Source organism: Desmodus rotundus, chromosome 3 (assembly GCF_022682495.2).
Source record: "Desmodus rotundus isolate HL8 chromosome 3, HLdesRot8A.1, whole genome shotgun sequence".
Classification (NCBI taxonomy): domain Eukaryota; kingdom Metazoa; phylum Chordata; class Mammalia; order Chiroptera; family Phyllostomidae; genus Desmodus; species Desmodus rotundus.
Window position 1 is genome coordinate 105,031,896 of NC_071389.1, and position 27,839 is coordinate 105,059,734.

General features: G+C 40.4%; 1 protein-coding gene across 3 annotated transcripts in view; it reads right to left on the bottom strand.

The window, feature by feature from the left end:
- Positions 1 to 27,839, bottom strand: part of B3GLCT (beta 3-glucosyltransferase) — a 133,226-nt gene that overhangs the window by 53,201 nt on the left and 52,186 nt on the right. For 2 of the 3 annotated variants that reach the window (XM_053920712.1, XM_053920711.1), the window contains 5 exons: positions 25,884 to 25,960; positions 25,273 to 25,384; positions 16,759 to 16,895; positions 2,098 to 2,161; positions 913 to 1,032 (listed from right to left, as the gene is read on the bottom strand). In XM_053920712.1, the coding sequence (XP_053776687.1) occupies positions 913 to 1,032; positions 2,098 to 2,161; positions 16,759 to 16,895; positions 25,273 to 25,384; positions 25,884 to 25,960 (510 nt within the window). The remainder of the gene's footprint in view (positions 1 to 912; positions 1,033 to 2,097; positions 2,162 to 16,758; positions 16,896 to 25,272; positions 25,385 to 25,883; positions 25,961 to 27,839) is intronic. The other variant, XM_071220985.1, reaches the window with a different exon arrangement.

Sequence of the window (27,839 nt, forward strand, 5' to 3'; positions counted from 1 at the left end):
TTCTGACTGCTCCTTCACCGGTCTTAGGCCTTCAGTAAAATGCAGTCAGGCCTCCTACATCACTTGGGCTCACTTATAGTAACATCTAACTACAGCTTTGTCATGTTACTTAAGGCACTAGGGGGTCGCCCTCTCTTCCCAGATTCCCTAGAGCAAGCATTAGAGGACAAGCAAGCATACTATCTACAATTAACCAAATGTTACAGATTCTCCCCATTGTTGCTGTGTATATGTGAATATATATTCACCTCTCAAAAACGCAACACACAGACTTCTGTGTGACTGACTTGAGGAGAGCAGACAACATATGAGGTAGTGAGTAAGCGTTTCCTTATGAGAAAGAACTGGTAGCAAGTTAGTGAGTTTCAGTGGTCTTCAGGCTCGTCCTGGAGATTGGATTGAGGGTCTGCCAAAATGAGAGAGTTCAGGGGTTCTGGACAGTCTCAGGTGAGATTGCTGCGAGGTCACCAGGTAAGAGAATAATGAGACGGGCTTGAGGAGAGGTTTGGGTGTCATGGGAAATGTTTGAAATTTCTTTTCTAGGAAGTGAAATAGGTATTCCAGTAAACACATGCTGGATCATCAACAAAAGAAGTGGCTCCAAAGGCCACAGCAGTCAATGCTGTGTAAATGTAAAGGCTTTAGAGGGAGATGGTGCTGGTCACACCCTCCCTTCCCACCCACTCACTGTGTAACCGTGAGCAAGCAGTCCTCAGTGCCCCTCTCTTCTTTGTAAACTGGGGTGAGGATAGTGTTTACCTTAGAGGGCTGTTATTAACGGAAAAATCTATACGCTTCTCACCTGGCACATAGCAAAGGTTAATTTTTTTCAGTATGTAAGGTATGGCACAACATATGCACAGCGAGTACATTTTCGTCTGATGTACAAGAAGTTTTTCTTCTATTACTTACACAAAGGGGCAGAAAAGAGTGAAATGTGGTAGCACAGTGGACGTCCGCGCTGTCTGTACACAGCTCAGGCACTGGAGTAAGAGGAGGTCCGTCACCTTTGTCCCAGATGTAGAGAGCAATCTGTTCGATGACCGGAAACCAGCTGTGAGTGAGAGAACTCAACCAACCCCACAAGTAATGGAAGCTATGAAACAGCTCAAGGAAGAGCAACCACACCATCTACAGATATTACTAGACCGAAGCATGTCAATCTGTCTTATTCAACAGCTTCTTGACTTACAAAAATAGTAATTCATGTGATTTGATTTATCTTTTATTAAAAAAATTAACTAAGAATCAATATTCTGACTTGCAAAAATTCCAAAGTTGTCCTAAGCAATTGTAGGGAAACTCTTTTGAGGATTCTCAAACATCACATAGAAAGATGCAACAAAATATTATTGTGACTGGTTTCCTGTAGTATGGTGGTAACATATTTGACTTGTGGAAAACATCTAAAAATGCTGACAAAATATCTTTAAAATCACTGCTAATGAATTGCTACATTTGCACAAAAGTGGAGCTTGTGAGGGCAAAATGCAACAGTGAGAACCTGGGAAGAAGGCACCCAGGACAGCCCTCCTCAGCAGGTACCAGCGGAGCCCTGGGGATGCCGAGCTTCTGACTGGACTCATGGGCATACAGCCTATAACCCACCGAGGCGGGGTGTCTAACACAAATCCCACACTGAGCTGGGGCTCTGGAGCTAAATGGAGCGGAAACCATCTCCAAATGCCCTCTGGGTTTTGTAACCAAAAGGTAGGCCTCCCTAATTGTACCACTTACGGTGTCCAAACAACTCCAGAGGAATTTAAAGTGGCCCCACATCGGTACACCCTCTGGCAGCAAAAGCAAGTGCAAGTCCTTACTGAGGACTTCAATGCAGGACTCAGAGAATAGCGGGATAAGGTTCCAAAGGGGCAGGAACACTCTGAGAAAAACCACAGAAGCACAAACAAGTGAGCTGCTGAGCAAGTGCCAGCAGACACAACTTCATCTGGATTCAGGGAACCACATGACCTTGGTAGGAAGATGATGCATGGAGGGTAGAGAGGGTGCACTGTTGGGAAATACAGAACACCTTTTATACCCGAAGACATGAATTCCTGATTACTGAGACTTTTAACCAAACATACCATGACATACCTCATGTTTCAAATCTATTGTAAAGTCGGACCTCAGGGACTCACTCTTTAACCTCTTGGTAAGCCTAGAAAATAGAGACAATTTGAAGGTTTTTCTTAAACCAGAAGAAGCATCAAACAAGAATCAATCATTCTTGAGACTTTCCCATGTTTGAAAACAGGGAAAAGTACAAATGTTAAGACAAAAATAGGATTTTAATTTCCTTGAGGCTAAGGACTGTGAAAACGCAAGGCTGTTGCACATGCAGCTTTCCTTATTCCAGCACCCGGCAAATAACGTAAATTGCATCACAAAACAATGCCATACAATACAATGCATTAAATGTCTTTTTAAAAAAGTCCTGAAGTTTGCTGACTCCTGATAATTCTTACACTAAATAATGACAGAGAAAAAAAGCTTGCTTTCACCCTTCAACTTTTAATAACTCAAGTGAATTGCAATTGGTGGAGATTTTAGTGGAAGAGAGGACATGGTGCCAGGGAAGAATGTCATTTTTTAGCTTAGAAAATCCTCCACGGTTCCTCTCAATGCAGAATCAAGCCCCATGCCCCCAGACTCAGGCACAAGAGCTGCTCCATGCCCCTCGGCCATGTCCAGCCCACAGCACCACCTTCCCCACACAGGGCACGATCCTGCCTTCTCTCCTCTCCTGCACAGTTGCTCCTGCACCCTCACCCACTCTGACTCGGCAAACTTGCTTCAAGACCAAATCAAGTCCACATTCTCTGTGAAACCTTTCCAGACTTACCCAGAAGGATAAATGAAAACTCAGAGGAGGAAGCTCCCAAAGGAGGAAGCACAGTCCCATTAACTTTGTCACATGCATCACAATCTGTTGTGCGCATGTCCTTCTCTGCCTATACCTTCCATGTCCTGCCAGCACTGCCCACCGTGCCTGGCCACAGTGAGCGCTCAGGGAGCAGCCTCAATAGATGAGGGTGGTGTATTCCTTGATTCCAAGCTGAGTGAGGTAGGACTACATAGTTACCAAGACCAACGGAATTCGACATGGTTCTATATTCATTACAGGGCTAGAGATGAGACCATCAGTTCCAATTACAAACCTCCTAACACATATTTTAACTATAAAGAAACAATAGTGATTTTGTAAAAATCGGTTACAAATCGGTTAGCCAAAAAGTTTGTTCAGCTTTTAAGTAAAAATAAAAGACACATTTTTCATTTTCACCAATAACTGCAGTGAACAACATATTCACCGTTTTGTCCCACTACCTTCTGCCATCCTTCAGGCAGCTTCATAATTGCATCTTTCCAAAACTTTTTTATCTTTTTGAGCAAAGAACTGCTCCAAGTGTTTTTTGCAGTCTTCCAGGAAATTGAAATTTTTTCCATTAAAGACCAAAATAAATGGAAATTTGAAGGTGCAGTGTCTGGTGAATACAATGAATGAATCAGAACTTCCCAGCCAAGCTGTAAAAGTTTTTGCCTGGTTGTCAAAGAAGGATGAGGTCTTGCGTTATCCTGATGGAAGACTGTGAGCTTTCTGTTGACTAACTCCAGACGCCTTTCATCGAGTGCTGCTTCCAGCTGGTCTAATTGGGAGCAGTACTTGTTGGAATTAATCATTGGGTTTTCCAGAAGGATCTCATAATAGAGGACTCCCTTCCAATCCCACCGTATATATAACGTCACCATCTCTGGATGAAGACAGACCTTTAGTGTAATTGGTGGTGGTTCATTTCACTTGCCCCACGATCTTTTCCTTTCCACATTGCTGGAAAGTATCCACTTTTTGTCATCCATCACAATATTTTAAAAACAGAACATTTTCATTACGTTTAAGTAGACAATTTCATGTGGAAATACAGTCAAGAAGGGTTTTTTTGCTTATGTGGAACGCAAACATCAAACCGATTAACATAACCAAGCAGGTGCAAATAATTCTCAACACTTGATCTGGCTATTTTGAGTATGTCAGCTATATTGTTCTCAACTAATGTCTCGATTTGATTGTTATCAACTTCAACTGGTCTACCTGACCATGGAGTATTGTCCAGGGAGAAATCTCCAGCACAAAACTTCACAAACCACTTTTGACACATTCAATTAGTCAGTCACAGCACCTTCTCCATAAATTGTAGAAATCTTTCTTTGCATTTCAGTTATGTTTTTACCTTTCTTGAAATAATAAAGCATAATATGCCAAAATGTTGCTTACTTTTTTATCTTCAGTATTAAGATGACTACACAAAAATTCACCAATTTTGATAAGTGTTTTTTAATGCACACTCATATGACAGCTGTCACCATACAATCTAACAAAATATTTTCAAATGAAGTTAAAGACAACTAAGCACTACTAGAGCCATCTTACGGAGAAAACAAATGAACTTTTTGGCCAACCAATAGTAATAAGTTTTTTTTTTTTGTTTTTTTTTTATTGTTATGCAATTACAGTTGTATGCCTTTTCTCCCCATCCCTCTACCTCACCCCAGGTGAACCCACCTCCCTCCCCCCTCTCCACCCTCCCCCTTGGTTTTGTCCATGTGTCCTTTATAGTAGTTCCTGTAATACCCTCTTCCCACTATCCCCGCCCCCACCCCCCACCCACGCCCTGGCTATTGTTAGATTGTTCTTAACTTCAATGTCTCTGGTTATATTTTGTTTGCTTTTTTCTTCTATTGCTTATGTTCCAGTTAAAGGTGAGATCATATGGTACTTGTCCCTCACTTCCTGGCTTATTTCACTTAGCATAATGCTCTCCAGTTTCATCCATGCTGTTGCAAAGGGTATAAGCTCCTTCTTTCTCTCTGCTGCGTAGAATTCCATTGTGTAAATATACCATAGTTTTTGGATCCACTCGTTTGCTGATGGGCACTTCGGTTGCTTCCAGTACTTGGCTATTGTAAATTGTGCTGCTATGAACATTGGGGTGCACAGATTCTTTTGGATTGGTGTTTCAGTGTTCTTAGGGTATAATCCCAGCAGCGGAATTACTGGGTCAAAGGGCAGTTCCATTTTTAGTTTTCTGAGGAAATTCCATATTGTTTTCCACAGTGGCCTCACCAGTCTGCATTCCCACCAACAGTGCACGAGGGTTCCCTTTTCTCCACATCCTCTCCAACATTTGTTTGTGGATTTGTTTATGTTGGCCATTCTGACTGGTGTGAGATGATACCTCATTGTGGTTTTAATTTGCATCTCTCTGATGGCTAGTGATGCTGAGCATCTTTTCATATGTCTCTGGGCCCTCTGTATGTCTTCCTTGCAGAAGTGTCTGTTCAAGTCCTTTGCCCATTTTTTAATTGGGTTGTTTGTCTTCCTGGAGTGGAGTCGAGTGAGTTCTTTATATATTTTGGAGATCAGGCCCTTGTCTGAGGTATCATTGGCAAATATGTTTTCCCATACTGTTGGTACTCTTTGTAATTTGGTGCTGTTTTCTTTAGCCATGCAGAAGCTTTTTATTCTGATGAGGTCCCATTTGTTTATTCTTTCCTTTATGTCCCTTGCTTTAGGGGATGTGTCTGTGAGGATGTTGCTGCGTGGAATGTCTGAGATTTTCTTGCCAATGTTTTCCTCAAGGACTTTTATGGTGTTACGGCTTATATTTAAGTCTTTTATCCATCTTGAGTTTATTTTCGTGTATGGCGTAAGTTGGTGATCGAGTTTCATTTTTTTGCACGTAGCTGTCCAGATCTCCCAACACCATCTGTTGAAGAGGCTGTTTTTGCTCCATTTTATGCTCCTGCCTCCTTTGTCAAATATTAATTGATCGTATAGACTTGAGTTTATTTCTGGGCTCTCTATTCTGTTCCATTGGTCTATGTGCCTGTTTTTATGCCAGTACCAGGCTGTTTTGATTACAGTGGCCTTGTAATACAGTTTGATATCAGGTATTGTGATCCCTCCTGCTTTGTTTTTCTTTCTCAAAATTGCTGCAGCTATTCGAGGTCGTTTATGGTTCCATATGAATTTCTGCAATGTTTGTTCTATATCTGTGAAATATGTCATGGGTACTCTAATAGGGATTGCATTGAATCTATAAATTGCTTTGGGTAGTATGGCCATTTTGATAATGTTGATTCTTCCAATCCATGAACATGGTACATGCTTCCATTTGTTTGTATCTTCCTTAATTTCTTTCTTCAGTGTTGTGTAGTTTTCTGAGTACAGGTCTTTTACCTCCTTGGTTAGGTTTATTCCTAGGTACTTTATTTTTCTTGTTGCTATATCGAATGGGATTTTTTTCCTGATTTCTGTTTCTGCAGTTTCGTTGCTGGTGTACAGGAATGCCTTTGATTTCTGGGTATTGACTCTGTATCCAGCTGTTTTGCCAAATTCATTTATTAGGTCGAGTAGTTTTTGAGTGGAGTCTATAGGGTTTTCCATGTACACTATCATGTCGTCTGCAAACAGTGACAGTTTCATTTCCTCCTTTCCAATTTGGATGCCTTTTATTGCTTTTTCTTGTCTGATTGCTGTGGCTAGGACTTCCAATACTATGTTGAATAGGAGTGGTGAGAGAGGGCATCCTTGTCTAGTTCCTGATCTTAGTGGGAAAGCTCTAAGTTTTTGTCCATTTAGTGTGATGTTGGCTGTAGGTCTCTCATATATGGCCTTAATTATGTTGAGGACTGCTCCCTTTATTCCCACTTTGCTGAGTGTTTTTATCAGAAATGGGTGCTGTATCTTATCAAATGCTTTTTCCGCATCTATTGATATGATCATGTGATTTTTGTCTTTGCTGTTGTTGATGTGATGTATTATGTTTATTGATTTGCGAATATTGTACCATCCTTGCATCCCTGGGATGAATCCCACTTGGTCATGGTGGATGATCTTTTTAATATATTGCTGGATGCGGTTTGCTAATATTTTGTTGAGAATTTTAGCGTCTATGTTCATCAGCGATATTGGCCTGAAGTTTTCTTTCTTCGTTGTGTCTTTATCTGGTTTTGGGATTAGGATGATGTTGGCTTCATAAAAAGAGTTTGGGAGTCTTCCATCAGTTTGGATTTTTTCGAATAGTCTGTGAAGGATAGGGGTTAGTTCTTCCTTAAATGCTTTGTAGAAATCTCCTGTGAAACCATCTGGTCCAGGGCTTTTGTGTGATGGGAGTTTCTTGATGACTTCTTCAATTTCCTTTGCTGATATTGGTCTGTTCAGGTTTTCTGCTTCTTCTTCATTCAGTTTTGGAAGATTATATTTTTCTAGAAATGTGTCCATTTCATCTAGGTTTTCAAATTTCTTAGCATACAGGTCTTCATAGTAATTTATTACGATCCTTTGTATTTCTGTGGTATCAGTTGTAATCTCTCCACTTTCATTTCTAATTCTGTTTATTTGGATCCTCTCTCTTTTTTTCTTGATGAGCCTACTTAAAGGCTTGTCGATTTTGTTTATCTTTTCAAAGAACCAGCTCCTGGATTCATTGATCCTTACAATTGTGCTTTTAGTCTCTATGTCATTTAGTTCTGCTCTGATCTTGGTTATTTCCTTCCTTCTGCTTGCTCTGGGCTGTCTTTGTTGTTGTTCCTCCAGTTCTTGTAGGCGTAGGGTTAGGTTGTTTGTTTGAACTGTTTCTAACTTCTTAAGGTAGGCCTGTATTGCTATGAACTTCCCTCTCAGGACTGCCTTTGCTGTGTCCCATAGGTTTTGGGTTGTTGTGAGTTCGTTTTCATTTGTTTCCAGGAAGTTTTTGATTTCTTCCCTAATCTCATTCTTGACCCATTCATTGTTTAATAGCATGCTATTCAGTCTCCATGCTTTTGAGTGTTTTGGGTTTTTACCCTTGGGGTTGGTTTCTAGTTTCAGACCCTTGTGGTCAGAGAAGATGCTTGATATGATTTCAATTTTCTTGAATTTGTTGAGGCTTGCTTTGTGTCCTATCATGTGGTCTATCTTTGAAAAAGTTCCATGGACACTTGAAAAGAACGTGTATTTTGCTTCTTTGGGATGAAAAGCTCTGTATATATCAGTTAAGTCCATTTCCTCTAAGGTATTGTTAAGTGACACAATATCTTTGTTGATCTTTTGTTTGGAAGACCTGTCCATTTTTGATAGTGGGGTGTTAAAATCCCCTACTATAATTGTGTTGCTGTCAATATCTTTCTTGAAATCCTCCAAGATTTTCTTTATGTATTTGGGTGCTCCTATGTTGGGTGCATATATATTTACAATGTTTATGTCTTCTTGGTGGATTCTTCCTTTGAGTATTATGAAGTGACCTTCTGGGTCTCTCTTTATGGCCCTTCTTTGGAAGTCTATTTTGTCAGATATGAGTATTGCTACCCCTGCTTTTTTTTCCTGTCCGTTTGCTTGGAAGATTTGTTTCCAGCCCTTCACTTTCAGTCTGTGTAAGTCTTTTGTCCTGAGATGGGTTTCTTGTAGGCAGCATATGTGTGGGTCATGTTTTCTTATCCATTCAGCTGTTCTATGTCTTTTGATTGGAGCATTTAATCCATTTACGTTTAAGGTTATTATCGATAGGTAGTTATTCATTGCCATTATTTCCTACCTGTGTTCCTCTGTCTTTCTCTTTTCCTTCCTTTCCTTAAAGCAGTCCCTTTAGCATCTCTTGCAGAGCTGGTTTGGTGGAGCTGTATTCTTTTAGACTTCTTTTGTCTGGGAAACTCTTTATTTGGTCTTCTATCTTGATTGAGAGCCTTGCTGGGTAAAGTAGTCTTGGTTGCAGGCCTCTGGTTCTCATTACTTGGAATATTTTTTGCCATTCTCTTCTGGCTTGGAGCGTTTCCATTGAGAAGTCAGTTGCTAACCTTATTGGGGCTCCCTTGTATGTTACTTCCTTTTTCTCCCTTGCTGCCTTTAAGATCCTCTCTTTGTCTTGGAAATTTGCCATTTTAATTATGATGTGTCTTGCAGTGGGTCTCTTTGGGTTCCTCTTGTTTGGGACTCTCTGTGATTCCTGGATTTGGGTGACTTTTTCTCTCCTCAGATTAGGGAAATTTTCCATCATTACTTTTTCAAACAGGTTTTCTATCCCTTGCTCTTCTTCTTCTCCTTCTGGTATTCCTATTATACGGATATTGTTACGTTTCATGTTGTCCTGCATTTCCCTTATTGCCTCTTCATTCTTTCTGAGCCTCTTTTCCTTTTCTTGCTCCTTCTGGGTGTTTTTTTCTACTTTATCCTCCAGCTCGCTGATCCGATCCTCTGCTTCATCAAGTCTGCTTTTAATTCCTTCTACTGTGTTCTTCAATTCAGAAATTGTATTCTTCATTTCCTCTTGGCTCTTGTTGATATTTTCTATTTCCTTTTTCATGTTGATATAGTTTGCAGTGAGTTCATTGTAGTTTCCTTGTAGTTTCTGGTAGTTCTCTTTGAGTTCAGAGAGCTCAGTGAGCTTCCTGATGACCATTGCTTTGAACTCAGTATCTGATAGTTGACTTGCCTCTTTTTCGGTTAGTATTCTTTCTGAGACTTCCTCCTTTCCTTTCATTTGGGAATTGTTTCTTTGTCTTCCCATTGTTTGTGAGGCTCTTCTTGTTGGCCTCTGCTTCTTAAATTGCTTTGTTCTGAATCCCTGGGTTTATGATATGAACTTCTATGGTAGAATGCCAATGGGATTTGGTGGTGCTGTCTCCTTACTCTCCTGTGCTCACTGGTCTTGAGCTGACGTTAATGTGTTCAACACGGTCTAACTCTAGTCTTTTCAGCACTCCAGGTTTTGTTGTCGCACCTGTGGGAAAAATAGAAAGGGGGGGAGAAAGAAAAGAAAACAAACAAACAAACAAACAAACAAACAAAAACCAAAGATGGGAAGGAGGGAAAAAGGAAATAGGAAAGGAGGAAAGGAAGGAAGGAGGGAAGAAGGATTAAAGAAAGATCGGAGGCAAGATAAGAAGGAATTTTAGCAAAAATTAAAACATAGAAATAGATAAAAGAAGGCAGGAAGAAGACATAAAAATGGTAAAGGATGGGAGGAAGAAGGAATGAAAAAAAAGAAAAAAAGAGAGAGGAAGAAGGAATTCAGGGGGAAAGGAAAAAAAAGAAAAAGGATAAAAAAAAAAAAAATCTTCTGTTGGCTTTAAACCGGTCAGGTTATTTCTGCTGGTGTCCTGTCTGTGCAACGGGAGGGGGTGGTTGGAAGGATTGGTTTCACTTTTCTCTCTTCCTGGGTCACACTCTTCGCTGTTTTGTAGGTGTGGTCCCTGGCAGTCAATCAGTCCGTTGATCAGCCAATCCAGCCGCTTTGGCTTGTGGCGCGTGCGTGCGCAGCAGGGGAATCCAGCCGCTTTGGGTCTGTGACGTTATTTTGTGCCCTGAGCGCGCAGCCGGCGGACCAATCGAGTCGCCAGGGCTTGGAACGCTGGCGCGCAGGTCGCGGATTCAGCCGCCTTGGGGTTAGGACACTCGCCAGCAGCTTTGTATTTGGAAAACAGGCACCCAGCCGGCCCTGTGCTTGGTGAGCGCGCGCAGCCCGCTGAGCCACAGGCTCTGTGCTTGGGAGCCCGATCCAGCCGCCCTGGGCTTGAGTCTCTCGGGCGGGCGGGGCCGCCCTGGGACTGAATCACGCGGCACTCGGTTCCGAGGTTTTGGGCCTGTGGGTGGAGCAGCTAGTCTCTGCTCCAAATTATCTCGGAGGTTTCAGGTGTGGGCGCCCCTCCGGGGTTTCAAGTGTGGGTCCCGTTCGCTAATCTGCTCGCGCGTGCGACCGGACCTCAGGTGAGCGTAGCAGTCCAGGGGTGGAGGGGGAGGGGCGCCAGGGGCCTCGGCTACTACCAAGAGTTCTCTAATTAGCCCCTGAGTGTCTCTATTTTCTTTTTCTTTTTGAGAAATTCCTCCTTTTCAAGCCCCCCTGGTCTAATCAAGCACCTGGCTGCTCACAGCGCAGCCTGGCCCTCTCCCAAGACTCCTGCAGGAGCCCCTGCGCCAGGGCTGGCGCTTCTGCCGCCCTTGTACCGCGCGGTCCTGGGTCCCGTGGACCTTATTGTCCTTGAGCACTCTTCTTACCGTCCGATCTTTCAGTGTCCTCTATCTTTGGTCTCTGATCTTCGTATATGCTGGAATACTGTTGGCTGTTCGCTCTGCTCCTCAGATCAGCTAGGTATTTCCCTGGCGTTGAGGGGAAGTGGACTCCGCTCCCACCTATGTTGCCGCCATCTTGTCAGTCTCCCAATAGTAATAAGTTTAAAAAATCCCTTTACTGACTTTTTAGCCTGGTTGAGCCACAAAGATTTCTTCAAAAAATGTACATTTTTACTCAAGGAAAGATAAAGAAGAGTGACAATTTAGGTTTAGTTATAAAGCATTTGTCTCATGTTGATAAATATGATAGTATGTTGATTAACATAGCCTGGCAGCAGGTAGCTCCAAAGGAAGCCCCATGCAATCTCTGACAGTCCTGCTCAGTATCTGCCCTCAGATTTGTGAGCTGGAGTGGGTGAGGGGAGATGAAGAGATCATGTTCTCAGATACATTCCAATACACATTAAGGGGGAAAAATCTGCCCTGGCATGGAACCTTGTCCAGTTCCAATTCTCATTTGGAGCCCGTTTTTGTAAATAAACCATATCAAGGTAACTTTGGAATTTGGAATCATGTCAAGTGCCTCCAAAGTCTGATCAGACCATATCCAGACTCTAAAGACAGAAAAAAGTCACGCTGGGCCTTAGTGCCACAGGCAAGGGACACACAGCTTTGATCGGAACCCAGTGCACACTGACACCCATTGTGAGAGCGTCACATTTCAGATGCCCCTTCTTGACACTAACCACCTCGAAGTGTTAGTTTATGTGCTGTCAGCAATTTGTCTTTAAGTTTCTTTCTCATTCAACTTGTGAAACTTTCTCTTTGGGGGAACCTCAAAGAAGAAAGTGAGGACCATGGATTGAGCACCTGTAAGATGGACAAATAACATATGCACTGACATTTTTGAGTGGCTGTGTCTAGCAACCTACAGAGTGACGGTTACCTCAACATCACCAACTTCACATGAGGTGACCATGTGACACCCTGAGCCCAAGTCAGTAAGTCACCTTGCAAATGCGTTCAAATCCTAAAAATGCACAGGGTGTCCCCTTAACTTAAAAGGCTAGTCCTAGTGGTGGGAACTAGTTTTCATTTTTCTATACATTAAGCAAGACAGCACAGGGGTTTTTAAATGCTAATTTCAGTAACCAACAATGCCAAAAAACAATTAGGGCCAGAAGTTTCCATTGCTTAGGTTAAATATTTCCCCATTAACTACTCAGTTCCTATCAAAAATGGCTTTTGATATTCAGCTTTCCTATTTTTAGAAGGCATTAAGTCATGCTCCAATAACAGTCCTAATGACACAACCAGCTAGACTGGAAACTACAACAGACATAGAACCTCTTCAACTCCATTCCAAGAAATCTTCCTGTGACACTTTTCTAGTCCTACTTGTGAGCCAGTCATCAGAGTGAGCTGATGAAGGAAATCTAGGTAAGGTTTGCCAGGGGAAAATAACGGAGAAGAGTAACAGTGTTCTGTAATAACACTAACTGAAGCAATCACCTTATTAGAAGTTGATGAGTTTCTCAGAAGAGGTAAGCATGTTCGTACTGATACTGTTGCTGGAAGACTGCATAGATGGACCGTCAGGAAATGTTGAGCAGTGTTAATTCAAATCTCACTCATGTGACTGTGCTCGGACAAATAAGATTTTTGGTGGTAAACAGTCTAAGTGTATCACGAACCCTCTTTTAGTTTTTCTGGTGATTTCAGCAGGAGAAATACTTTCATAACTGTACCTGTAAATTGTTGTCCTGTCTACTGAGTGGGCTAGAAAGTCAAGGAAAGGAGACAGGGAGTCAGCATTCCTATAGAGGGTGCTGTCAATCACCTGCACAATACAGCTTCCCCTTCCTCCCCACCCCCCGCGCCCCGAGAGATTCCGGTTGTGATTAATCCTTGAGCCAAATAAACGGACTCCAGGGTTAGAATTAGTTTGATCCCAAGTGAAGCATTGACATGCCCTGGCAACTGTTACTGGTCCAGGAGTTGGTACATGACTAAAGGCGATCCAACCAACTTCACTTGGACAAGGTCCAACTAAAGACTGAGGACAAGCACTTACCTTCCATGGTTAGAGAGATTCTCTACTCTGGGACATAAGTAAAATACATGTAGCCCTCACTGTCTTGAAACCACAAAGGGAAACCAGATTTAGGGTGAACTGATGCTGTGCACTCAACAGAAGACAGAGAGAGGACCAGGGTCCTCAGTAACACCGCTGACCTCCTGCACTAACCAACCACCAACCCCACTTCCCAAGTACAGTAATAATATGTCCTCCATCCAGCCTGCAAACGGATGTAGCTCCCAGTAACGGGAGGAAATGAAGTCAGCACATTAGCTTCTGAATGGGAGAAACCAACTGGGAAGATCCAGTTTTGTAGTTGATGGAGCTAACTGGTACTTATGCCTCCTTTAGTTCTAAGTGTAATACCAATTACTTGAAAAATAAAATAGCATCTCCTATAAGCTGTATCTTGGCCACAGATAGCTTCTACGCTAGATGGGTTATATTATTTTATCTGTTTGATTAGTGCTTGTATCACGAGCAAAAGGAACAGTGTGTTCAACCTGCGGCCCATGGGTCACATGCAGCTCAGGATGGCTATGAATGCAGCCCAACACAAAATCGTAAATTTACTTAAAATACTATGATATTTTTTTGTGACTACATTTCACAATATATTTAATGTGTGGCCCAAGACAACTCTTCTTCTTCCAGTGTGGCCCAGAGATGCCAACAGGCTGGACACTCCTGGTAAGCAGAATTTTACATTTGGTCCTATGGTAGAGTCTGCCTTTTAATTTTGTTTTACTTTTGCTGGCAGCAGAAAGGAAGGACAGGCAGGGAGAAGACCAGGGATATGAATTAACTATAAACATTTTACGGTTTGTCGTTAATTGTTCAGTGTGGTGAAAGCAGACAACACAGTATGGAAAGTTAACTGGTGCCTCCTTCCTCTAGCGCACTGCAGGTATGGGGCAAGTATTAGAAATTTTCTGAACTTGTGCAGAAGATTTAGTCTTTTGGCCCCAATTCCCTTGGCTGTAGGTCCCTACACATCCTACAGCAGTGAGATGAGGCCCTCAGTTTTCTCCCAAATCTCAGCAGAAAATTTTGTTATGCTTGTCCAGAAGAGAGTGAGCTGGCACTTGTGAACAGAGGTTTTCAATGACTTCATAAACACAAGGAAGAGAAGGAGGTGCCTCTGGGACTATCTCTACAGAATGCCAGGCAGTCCGTAGAACGTGTCCCCTTAACAAGACAAACATCTCAGCCAGTGCACAATCTGCAGCCCCAGTTCACAAAGCCCCAGGCAGCTGGTCACATGGGAACGTGAAGCAGTTAGGAGATGAGCCATGGAACCTGCCAGTGCTTCGTGGCTGCTACACACACGAGCAATGCAATGTGGCAGGAGGGCAGAGTCATAGACCCAGAAGTTCCACAGACCAGGTGATGCCTTGATGCCAGCATGGCGAGCAACAAGACCGGACAAAGCTGTCCTGCATGAGGATAGTGGGAGTCGAAGGCATGCTCAGGACACACCACTACCAGCCACCTGCTTTAAAAAGGAAAGGTAGGTACTTGTTACACTTAACTCAGTAAAAAGTGGATTGCATTCAACATCAAAAAAGGTCTCCCAGAAGGCCCTTGCAAGATGGGGAAACTAGGATGACGAAGAAAGGTGAAACACTTTAGACTAGCAGGGTCTGCATCCAGGATAAGGCACATACAGGATGGAGAAAGGGGTTATGCTGACTTTAGAGAGATGGTGATAACCCCAGCCTTACTGTACAGGGTCTTCCTGGGTCTGCTGGTTTCCTCTTTGGCTCTGGGGGAAGGAGGTGCTGTCTGTTGTCAGTGAATGTCACAGGACAGGTTATAGCTGTACTTGTCCCTCTTTCAAGAGAAAGACAACTCTCTCTTCTCAGTTCTCCTCCACTCTGCCCCAGACCATCTAAAAATAGAGTAGGGAAACTGTGTGGGTCCTCCTAGACATGCCTGGTACAGGCTGGGCGCAGGGTGCCCTTGCTTGGCTATCTCAGAATGGGGCACAAGGGTCAAGGTTTTTCGTTGAAGATAACAGAATGTACTGTGGCCAGTTTAAGCACAAAATGCATTTGTAAAGGCATATAGATCTGGCTCACAGGATCACTGGAAAGTCACGAGACGAGACTCTGGGCTGAGATTGCCAGAACAATCCTCACATTCACACCACAGAAATGGGTGCTCAAGGAATTGTGGCCTCTGCCTCCATCAGGAGACTGCTACATGAGGAAGCCACCATCTCAGCTGCCAGATCCCAAATTACCCCTCCTTTGTCCTGACCTCTCAAGCCAAGTGGACATCCATGCATTGTCTCCTTCCCCATGTAACTCCATTCTCAAAAAGGATTTTCCACGCTACATCTACCTGATGCAACCTGCCTCATGTGGCTGTTCGCTAATAGTAAGGGTGCTGTTGATGTCATTTTTGGATTCTCAACAGAAAATACTGTTAAGCTTGACACTACTTTGTCAAGGAGGGGATCACACTGTAAGGAACTTTCAAGTGTAAGGGAGTTGTCAAGCAGTTTCAGCCAGCCACTCATGACAAGGCATCTTCTACCTGAGCATCTACAATGGGCTAGGAAGCTAGTAACGGCACACTGCATGTAAGAAATTATAGAAACCATTTCACTGTTGAAGGCATGAAGTCCACAATTATTTCATCAACTTTCCATTCCTTAGAAAACAAAAACACATAATAATTAATCTGAAGTATTCAGATTAAAAGAGGGCCTGTCAACTACCACATTTCTCCTGAATTACAACTTAAATATTTTCATTTTCCACATCTAAGAAAGCATTATTGCAATATATACACAAATAGCTAGGTATGAACATCTATACTGCCTCCTGTCCCTCTGCGGGGCCTTGGTTTAAATGTGCGTTCCCATGCACACGACAAGTAATCCACTACCAATCCCAGGTGTGTTACTCATTCATTTTCTTACTGACAATCAAAGTCAGAGCACTGCTAACTAGGTTGATAACAACAGTGATAACACGCCTCAGGGTAGAGTTCTCAGAGCAGGTATGTACCTTCCCTTAGTTTCATGATGTATTTTTGTTTCTTTTAATTTTTATTGAATTTATTGGGGTGACATTGGTTAACAAAATTATATATAGGTTTCAGGTGTGCAATTCTGTAATACATCATCTGTATATTGTAATGTGTGTTCACCATCATGATTTATTACTCACCTTATTTGGCAGGCGAGTAAGAGGAAGCACAGAGAGGCTGAGAGATGAGTCTGAGAGGACCAGTAAGTGATGGGGCAGAAGAAAAGACCCCCACAGGTCCTCCCACTCTGCCACACACTGCCTCTGGTTGAAACCCATTTGAGATACATCATTTATAATACTCAGTGAAATTTTTAAAAAAATTTAGTAGGGGAGTGGGAGGGGGAGAGGGGGGGAAAGGTACAGAGAATAAGTAGCATAGATGATAGGTGGAAAATAGACAGGGGGAGGGTAAAAATAGTGTAGGAAATGTAGAAGCCAAAGAACTTATAAGTATGACCCATGGACATGAACTATAGGGGGGAATGTGGGAGGGAGGGGGTGGGCAGGATGGAGTGGAGTGTGGGGGGGAATGGGACAACTGTAATAGCATAATCAATAAATATATTTAAAAAAAATTAGTAAATTCTTACTTGTTTACAAGTGGAATACTAAGGGCCCAGCCAGCAGCAAAGTCTGGATATTTAAAAACTGTAGGATTTTCAGAAAAGGCATAATGGTGAATTATTGTAGACTCTTCATCATGTAATGCTTTTCCTAAAAACCATTCCTGTGAAATGAAGATATAAAATGTCATTTTAAAAAAAATTTCATGTAATACCAAAAACAAAGTCATATCATTAGTTTTATTTAATTAAATATTCAAGGTGGTAGAAATTAGCACAGATTATAATTTTTAATTTATAATTTAACTTTTGAACAAAAGTATAACTAATACTCATGATAATGAACAGAGCATGATCTTTGTCATGAAGAGAATAATTTAATATCATATCATCAGGATAAACAAAATTTAGTCATTGTACAATAAATATAAAAATGTGGAACTTTATAAAATATTCCATATCAAAATATTATTAAGGCAAGGGAGACAGTTTACTTCATGTCCCACTGAGGTTTGCAAAGAACGTGAACAATCCTTTACAATCAGTGCCTATTTTATTCATTTGTTCCATTAACATTTATTATTAATTGTTATCAATTAGCATTTAATGTTGACTCCACACCAGACAGGAACATAGCTTATACAATACTGGGGAGACAAAAAATAAGCAAGTACTAAATCAAGTGAGTTCAAATAGTGACTGCAATGTGCTGTGATGAAAATATGTAATAGACTGATTGGGGGACTACCCTGGGAAGAGGTGACATTGAACTGAAGAGTATTGTAATATCAAGGAACCAGCTGTGCACAAATCTGGAGAATAACAGTCATGGCAGTCAATACAAAGTGTGGCTAGAATACACCAGGCGGGAGGAAACTAGATATAAGAGAGAGATACAGAAGACAGACAAGAGTGAGTTTGACATGCCAGCGTAATACAACATAGACTTTATTCTAAATGCAATGGAAGACTCCCCTTCTGGCCACAACAGAATAGCCTGGCTCAGACCTACTCCCTCCCTCACTGAGGACAAGTATAAAAGCAGGAGAAGTTACTTAAAGAAAATGTTTGAGGGATCAGAAAACAGCAAAGACAGATAGGACGTGAGAACGAATAATCCAGAGAAAAGGGGCATGCATCCATGGAAACCCCATATTCACCTCCTTTTACCCTCAGGAATTTTCTGGTTCCTAAAGCAGAGAGAAGCATACCACAGAAAGCAGCAGCTGAGGACTCTGCAGCCTCACTGGACTAAGACAGACGCTAGAGCTGAAGACTGCCAAAAAGGTAGAGACTTAAGAGGATCCCAGTGAGGTGAGCCCAAATTTCCACAAGTACTCTTCCTTCAATTCCAAAGGAAAAACCCAGAAGCAAGTGGAAAGCGGCAGTGGAAAAGCTAAAGAGCTGAGCAGTGGTGCAGGGGAGCACCAGGCTGAAGCCTAGGCTCTGACAGGGGAGAAGGGGTCTAGGAGTAAGGACATGACCTGTCCAAACAAGGCCTACATCCCAAAAGAACATTAAATCCTCCTGTAGGAAGGGATATCATCCACAACCTCTTCAGTTTTTCACATAGAGCATCTGACATTACCAGGCATGAGAAGAAACGAGACCACGCTAAAAACTGAGAGAATAATGAAAAATAGAGACACACAGATAAATCATATTTTTTAGTAATCAAAACATATGATTCATAAAAATATGAACAATTTTACCAAAGAACCAGAATATATAAACAAGAGTCAAATGTAAATTCCAAAACTGAATAATTAGGAATTAAAGAGGATATTTGACACAAGAGAAGAGAGGATTAGTGACCTGGAAGGCAAGTCAGTAAAAAATACCCAGATTAATACACAAAAAAGGAAACAAAAGGAGAAAAATACAGAAAAGAGCATAAGAGCAATATAGAACACAGTGAAAAGGTCTAAAATAAATGAAATTGGAAACCCAGAATAGAAGGAGAAAGAATGAAACAGAATCAATTTTCGTAGAAATATAACCTTATAATCTTCTAAAACTGACAAAAGTCATCATGCCATAGATTCAAGAAGCTCTATAAACTCCAATCAAGGTAAACAAAGAAAAATACACACAGGTAATAGGTTGTTTGAAAAACCATACACAGAACATCTTAAGAGTAGTTGTCGGGGGGTGGAATACACACTTATTTCAAAAGAGCAAAAGAAGACACACAGCAGACTTTTCAACAGAAAAAAATAGAATTATGAAATTAGAACATATCAATATGTTTACAGTGATAGAAGACAACTTCAGCCAACTGAAAATGCTCTATCTAGTGAAACTATCGCAGGTGGAATGGGAAACCACTAGAAGTTTTCAAGCAGGTAAATAATTATCGTCTGAATTACAGAAAGGCTAGATTCTTAGGATGGCAAGAGTAAAAACCAGGACATGAGAACTAGGAGGCTCTAATAATGGTCAAGGCAAGACATGATGACAGCCTCAGCCTGACTGGTGGTATTAAACAGGGAGAGCAGATGGATGAGAGGTGTGTTTTGGAGGTAGAGTCACTGGACATGCCAACATGGGGTTGAGAGAAAAAGAGGAATCAGTCACGAGTCCTAGGTTTTTTTATATGAGCAACTGGATAGATGGTGATGCCATGTCTGGGATGGGGAAGACTGAAGATGCAGGGGTTTACAGGGTCATTAAGAATTCAGTTTGAACATGTTGAATTTGAGGTTCCTATTAGATGGATGAGTGGAGGTATTGAGTAGGCAGTTTGATATATGAGTAGGAAGCACATGGCTCAGTCCTGCAATTTCTTCACACTCTGCTCAAATGTGGCCTGATCAGTAAGGTACTCCCTGAACACCCTACATAGAATAGGAAGCCCAGTCCCAGTCTATCCCTATCCCTCTTACTCTGTTTTATTTTCTCCATAGCACTAATGATCATCTGACACATCATTGCATTTTTGTTTATTGCTCATCTCCCCTACAACAAGAATATCCCCTGCTTCTGGGTAAGGCTGTTATCCACTGCTATATCTCAGAACACCTAATATGTACTAGGTGCTCACTAGTTTCTGGTTAAATGAATGGAGCAAGCCCAGGACAGCTTTTAAAGGCACCACCCCCATCAAATAAACCAAACCATATCATTTAAATCAAGTACCCTAAGTTCTAAAAGTTTTATACACATTCTCTCTTTTCCAGCCATCACCACCTCACTCCCTATTCCTTATCAGAAAATAAAAGGAGGGACACAGTACTATTTCTTAAGAGCTGCCTTCTGCTGTGGTTCTGTTCCAGATACCACCCAGAGTCTGAGTTGTGGTCCGTTCAACAACAGGTCACAGAGGAACTGTGTGAAAACCATCAACATAGCCTATTATGTTTAGGGTCACAGTTCCTTCACCTGATGATTTTTCTTCTTAATAGTTTATGAACATATTAAGTCATCACTGGGCAACTGGAATAATTACATGACAAATGGCCTCAGCTTAAGAGAGAAAATTCAACATTTAAAAAAAAATCAATAATATACCACTTTATCAAATGACTAAACAATTATGAATATGAAAATCATCACATTTACCATACCATGTCAGTATAGGTTATTTTTAAAAAATAAACATTTTGGTATATTTTAGCCTCTTCCTCACTAATCTTTCACTGTTATGATCTCCTATTCTGAAGAGAATGTTATGTAGAATATATTTTTATGTTTTAACTCCTAAAGGCAGTCTTCCGCTATTATCTAGTATATAAGATTGTTAGTCAATATTTTTGTTGCAGACTATACTGTAAACTACTTAGAGAGATTAATATAGGATATGTGAAAAGAGGCATTCTCCCAACTTTCTTAATGGTTTTTTTAATGGCTTCCTAATAAAGGCAATTATAATCCAGATAAACTATAAAAAAAATAACTTGGACACTGTTCTATTAGTACCCTAGTACAAGAGGCCTACAGGCAACATCATGCTCAATGGGCAAAAACTAAAAGCTTTCCCACTAAGATCAGGAACAAGACAAGGAAGTCCACTTTCACCACTTCTATTTGACATAGTATTGGAAGCCCTAGCCACAGCAATCAGACAAGAAAAAGCAATAAAAGGCATCCAAATTGGAAAAGAGGAAGCAAAATAAGATAGTGTACATAGAAAATGCTATAGAACCCACCAAAAAACTACTCAACCTAATAAGTAAATTTGGCAAAACAGCTGGATACAAAGTCAATACTCAGAAATCAAAGGCATTCCTGTACACCAACAATGAAATATCAGAAACAGAAATCAGGAAAAAATACCATTTGATATAGCAACAAGAAATATAAAGTACCTAGGAATAAACCTAACCAAGGAGGTAAAAGACCTGTACTCAGAAAACTACACAACACTGAAGAAAGAAATTAAGGAAGACACAAACAAATGGAAGCATGTACCATGCTCATGGATTGGAAGAATTAACATCATCAAAATGGCCATACTACCCAAAGCAATTTATAGATTCAATGCAATCCCTATTAGAGTACCAATGGCATATTTCACAGATATAGAACAAACATTTCAGAAATTTATATGGAACTATAAATGACCCTGAATGTCTGCAGCAATTTTGAGAAAGAAGAACAAAGCAGGAGGGATCACAATACCTGATATCAAACTGTATTACCAGGCCACTGTAATCAAAACAGCCTGGCTCTGGCATAAGAACAGACACATAGACCTATGGAACAGAACAGAGAGCCCAGAAATAGACCCAAGTCTCTACGATCAATTAATTTTTGACAAAGGGGGAAGATGCATAAAATGGAGTAAAAATAGCCTCTTCAACAAATGGTGTTGGGAGATCTGGACAGTTACATGCAAAAAAATGAAACTCGATCACCAACTTACACCATACACAAAAATAAATTCAAGGTAGATAAAAGACTTAAATATAAATTGTAACACCATAAATATCCTAGAGGAAAACATAGGCAGGAAAATCTCAGATATTCCATGCAGCAATATTTTCACTGATATGTCCCCTAGAGCAAGGGACATAAAGGAAAGAATAAACAAATGGGACCTCATCAAAATAAAAAGCTTCTGCATGGCTAAAAAAACAGCATTAAAATGAAAAGAGAACCGACTGTATGGGAAAACATATTTGCCAATCATTCTACCTCAGACAAGGGCCTGATCTCCAAAATATATAAAGAACTCACACAACTCCACTCCAGGAAGACAAACAACCCAATTAAAAAATGGGCAAAGGACTTGAACAGACACTTCTCCAAGGACGACATACAGAGGGCCCAGAGACATATGAAAAGATGCTCAGCATCACTAGCCATCAGAGAGATGCAAATTAAAACCACAATGAGGTACCATCTCACAGCAGTCAGAATGGCCAACATAAACAAATCCACAAACAAATGTTGGAGAGGATGCGAAGAAAAGGGAACCCTAGAGCACTGTAGGTGGGAATGCAGACTGGTGCGGCCACTGTGGAAAACAGTATGGAATTTCCTCAGAAAACTAAAAATGGAACTGCCTGTTGACCCAGCAATTCCACTACTGGGATAATACCCCAATTCAAAAGAACCTGTGCACCCCAATGTTCATAGCAGCACAATTTACAATAGCCAAGAGTTGGAAGCAACCTAAGTGCCCATCAGTAAATGAATGGATCAAAAACAATGGTACATTTACTCAATGGAATACTACGCAGCAGAGAAAGGAGCTCCTACCCTTTGTGACAGCATGGATGGAACTGGAGAGCATTATGCTAAGTGAAATAAGCCAGGTGGTGAAAGACAAATACCATATGATCTCATCTATAAGTGGAACCTAATAAACAAAACAAAAAGCGAGCAAAATACAAGCAGAGACTTTGAAATTAAGAACAAACCGACAGTAATGAAAGGGGAGGAGTGAGGACCTAACGGGGGAAAAGGGGGGAAGGGTTTTTAGGAACACGTATAAAGGACACATGGACTAAACCATAAGTGGGTAGGATCAAGGATGGGAAGTGGCGGTGGCTGCGGTGCGGGGGAGTGCTGGGGAAGACAACTGAAAGTGGAGACAACTGTACTTGAACAACAATAAAAAAATTGCGGGAAAAAAAAGAATTACTCCTTGCCAGCATGCCTGTATCACCTCCATTAAAAATGAAAAAGCAGAACTAAATATATAAATACCAACTTAAACGTTCAATAATAGGAACTGCTTATGGAAATTGTGGCACATTTATAAGATGAAATTATAAACAGCCATTAAAAAGTATGAAAAAAATAAGTCAAACATCAGCAAATGCACACATATTAAAAGCACCCAGTGAGGAAAAAAAAAGGACTTCATCAAGATATGGAAATTTATATAAAATCACCTAAAAAGGCAATTTAACAAAGATTATTTTAATAAAGATTACATTTTTTCCATTTAAGATATTGTATTATAGCATAAATTTGCATTAATAAGAATGACAGGAAGATATTGAAGGAAAAATGTCAGAAGCAAACAAAATAACTGATACTCTAACATATTGCACCATATTATTTTTGTGTAGTTTACTTGTGCCAATATCCAGAATTGCTTTATACTTATTTCCCTAAAATTTCAAGTGGCAGGAAAAAACCCACAGGTTTGAGCTAACCTCAACATTGTGTAATTTTTATTCCAAATGCTAGTTTCAAAAGAAATAAAGCATCCTAGATTCCCCACCCCATGGCAGAGTTCAGAAAAGAGGGGAACCATCTCATTTTGCCTCTGTTCTTGCTTTTCATGAACTTGCTGTGAACTTTTGAATTTATTCCAATTTTCATTAAAAAGCACAGTGAGTCACCATCTTCTGAACAGAATTAGGGCTATGGGTAATAGGAAAATAATCTCCAGGTAAAATGAGCATGAGGAGGAGATTAAAACTCCCACATCCGGGAAAAGATAAGGGCGTTTTTTCCCTAGTGAAAAGGAAACATAAAAGCCTAACACATGTTTTACACAGAGCATGGCAAAAGGTACCTAGGTGCTGGTTAGCATCATCTGAGACATGGTCATAACTCTTTTCTCCTTTGAAGGAATTATTTTTTTAACCTAAAAACCTTCTCATTCAATTACATCTGTATCTTCCCAGAAAGCAAAAGTATGAAGAGAAGTTACAATGGACCCTTCAAGCATTTATAAAACACAGAAAATGGCGATTTCATGACAGTAACAAACATTCCAGTGCTAGAGATATCTGATGTTCACCGTCGCCCAACTTTTGGTGTCTACATCAACAAACCAGACAGACAGTCAGAAGCCACCTTTCCTCCCTGGTGTCCTCATTAAATCCAACCCAGTTTGGAGTGCGTATCAGACCATTGGTGGGGCAGGCGTCTGGTGGTATCAGAAAGGGCCCGTTCTGTTTATTCCAAGTTTACAGAATTCTATAGCGTGATCAGGGTGTACTCTGGGCTTCTCCAAGAGAATGAGCAGCCTGATTTTTTCTCGACATGTCTCTTGAGTCAACCCTCTAAATCTTCAAAGGCACTGAGCAGAGCCCTGCAGGAAAGCTGACATCAGTTGTTTACTCAGTTGTTCGCAAGTGTTTATTGACCACCTACTAAGTGTTCAAAACTCTGCTCACGCTAGGAATTAGAGCACAGGTGGCAAACACAAGGACCGCGGGCCAAATCCGGCCCTCCACCTTGTTTTATCTGGCCCGGCGCCCTGTTTCTACCTGGCAGCAGTGCCGAGCTCGCAACTGCTAAGGGGTAGTTACATTTACACAGTCCTACAATCACATTCGGCCCCTTTGAAGGCAACCGCCAGACTGATGTGGCCCCCCGTGAAAATGAGTTCGACACCCCTGTATTAGAGGTAAGCAAGATCCAATGGCTACACCCTATCTGCACAAAATGAAACCTGAAAACATGAAAGTAACAGTGAACTTCTAATGTGAAGATGCATCCTTTCCCACCTCCAGACCTTCTTAAGTATAACTGCTTAGAACACACTCCCTGCTATTAACTCCTACTCATCCTACACAACTCAGACTAAATGTCACTTCTACTCGTGACCTCCCAGATTAAATCTGATGCCCATCTTTGGGCTTCCAACAGCAGCCCAAGTCTCCCTTTACTAAAAGGGGTCTCACTTTGACCTGTGACTGCTTCTGTAACGGTCCGCTCTTTCCCTGCTGCCCTGCGCCATGTATGCGGTCAGGACCTTGTCTGTCTGCCCTGCTGTCAGAGCGGTACTCGAAAATACTCCTCACCAAAAATAGTATGTGCTCATTGTTCATCAAGAGAAATAACCAATTTAAACATTCCTTAACGCTAGGTTATAGTTTTTAACTTTCTGAAACTGCCAACACATATAATTGGATTTTTCTTTTCTTTTAAAAACAGCTCATTATAAGTTCCACCCATCTGAAGGCTAAAAAACTTAAAGAGAATTATTTAAACTGCTTCCAGATATTCAACTATCATTCCATTCTTTTTCATTTTAAAGTAAGTGTTTTATTAGGTTTAAAAACCTCTTAGTCAAAAATCTCCTTTTAAGCATTTTCCTCAAAAGATAAATACTGGTATTGAAATTGAATTCACCTTTGAGGGGTCATATCTTCTGAGTGTTTCTAAGAGTTCTGGAACTTGTATTCTTGTCTCTTCTTCACAGAAGAAAATCCATGATGAATTTCTGCTAAACGTTACAGAAAAGCTGACAAAAGGAAATAGGCTATAGTAATCACTTATATAAAGGGAGTTTTTAATAAGGTTTAAAACTGAGAGGCAAGAAATGGATGAAGGACATATAAAATAGCAAGAAATATAAATTTTTTCCTTATATTTCTCTTTAATGGAGTTTCAGCTTATAGGAAAGCCAGATACTACTGGTTTATACAACGGCTAGACTTCTTAAAGTTAATTCTCTCCATAACAACACCAGTTTAGAAGACAGATAATTTTCAAATATAAATATCAAATATATAAATACTTTATCTTTTAAGAAAGAAAGATATTTAAAAATAAAAGCCATTCATGGTTAGGAATCAATCATCAAGAAATCTGGTTAATGTAGTAGTCATAAAAAGGGGAGTTCAAATTTATTTCACTTACTGGCTCTGAGAAAAAACACACTCTCTTGATACGAAAACTAGGGAGCTTACGAGTGTCCAGGAAGAAATGTCAGGAATATATACATTTCCAGGGAAACGTACTGAGGTAACAGAGGGAGTATGGTCCATGCACCTTCCTGCTCAGACAGCTCGTGAAGCAGAAGGACTCTGGGAAGTTCCTGAAGAAATACACCAAAGAAGAGAAGTAAGTAAAACTATAATATGATCATTCCAATTATTCTTTTAAAAGACTCAATTTTAAAATGAAGGAATTTTTTGGAGACCTGACATTTTACTCTTTGCAGTATTCTCATTTTTCTTCTCTTCTGCAGCTAACAGAAATAAAGAAGTTGATTTGAATCCAACATATCCTCTCCCCAGACATCAGACACCAAACAGTGCTGAACACCTCCGTGAAGGGTCTTCAGTGACACCCAGGGCTGACCTGACATTTGCATACTTGCAAAGGTGATTAGAAGAGAACAGCCCTGGGGAAGTAGTCAGAGAACACTCAGAAGCATCAAAACAGTTATTATTGTGGCCTGGCTGGTGTGGTTCAGTGGTTTGAGCGTTGTCCCACAAACCAGAGAGTTCCTGGTTTGATGCCAGTTTGAATAGTTCTGGTTTGATTCCTGGTCAGGGCACATGCCTGTATCGCAGGCCAGGTCGCCAGCTGGCAGCGTGCAAGAGGCAACCGATAGATGTTTCTCTACCTTTTTCTCTCCCTCCCTTTCCCTCTCTCTTAAAATGAATAAATACGACCTTTTTAAAAAAATAAAATAAAGGTAACCTAGAGAGATAAATAAGCCCAAAATTCACTTTTTTAAAAATGTAGTTTTTATTGTATACACACCACAGGTAGCATGGGGAAAATAAAACACTTCAGCTAAAAATGAGAATATAATATCCAGTTTACTTCACATGAAAATAACATTTTTTAAAGTTCCTAAAAACGCCAAAACACCATGGTAACAAAGAGTGTGAGATATAAATACTGGAAATATAATCCTTATGTTTTCAAGCAGCAATAGTAATAGCATAATGCTGAGATTTCAAAATTTATAAACATAGGAGGAACTAAAATTCAGAAACGAGACACAACTATGGTTAAATAAACATGCACACATATACACAGAGAAAGATGAACACATTTAAAACTATGAATGTTAGCTTTGAAGTAAAGCACTATTCATTGCATTTCAAACTGTTACAAGCCAAAAGTCAGATATCTAATATGCTTGAACACCTCCCCCAACAAACTTTAGTATATTCTGTGTTTTATCCTATTTCCTGGTAACTGTTACAAACAAAATACATGTGTAAATATTTAAAATATCACTGCTCTAATGTAGTACAGCAATATTCCGTATCAGTCATACCGTTCATAGAAGTTTGCTATTTAAGAAGAGAATGGCTTTAATGTAAATCGCTGAGGTTCAAATATCATATAAGCCTCATTTATTTATGTTATGTAGCATTTATTTTAACTTCCATGTACAAATATGAAATGCAAAACCAGTTATCAGAGGTTAAATCAGACTAACAATATAGCATGTTAGAGAAAAAAACCTAAAGGCTGAACTAACAGTGACCCAAGATAATCCAGGGCTTTCCTACTGTTGAGTCTAAATTATGTAGTAATTTTCACTGCCTTTAAAAATATTGCTGTAAATGTTATATATATTCACGAGGGATTGTTTAAGAACAAATGTTGTGTGAAGAAAACTAATAAAATTAACATTTGCACAAACTTTTCAAATAATTGTGGGAACATGCTGGTATGAACTAGATAGAAAAGAAAGAGCAAATACTAAAAAAAGTTTTATAAGAAAATAAGTAGCAAATAAACCATTATGTAGCAACTGGAATTATAATAATGAAGACTTTATAACAATGGAAGCATCGTTATCATAAGTGGGAAAACACATGATTCCAATAATGTAAAACAAATTCATACATGAAGAGAGACCACAAAAGAACCAGAAAAATGAAAATATTCATGACAAGATGACAAAAGTTATTACATGCATGCTTTAAAAACCCTTTAATGTAGTTAGA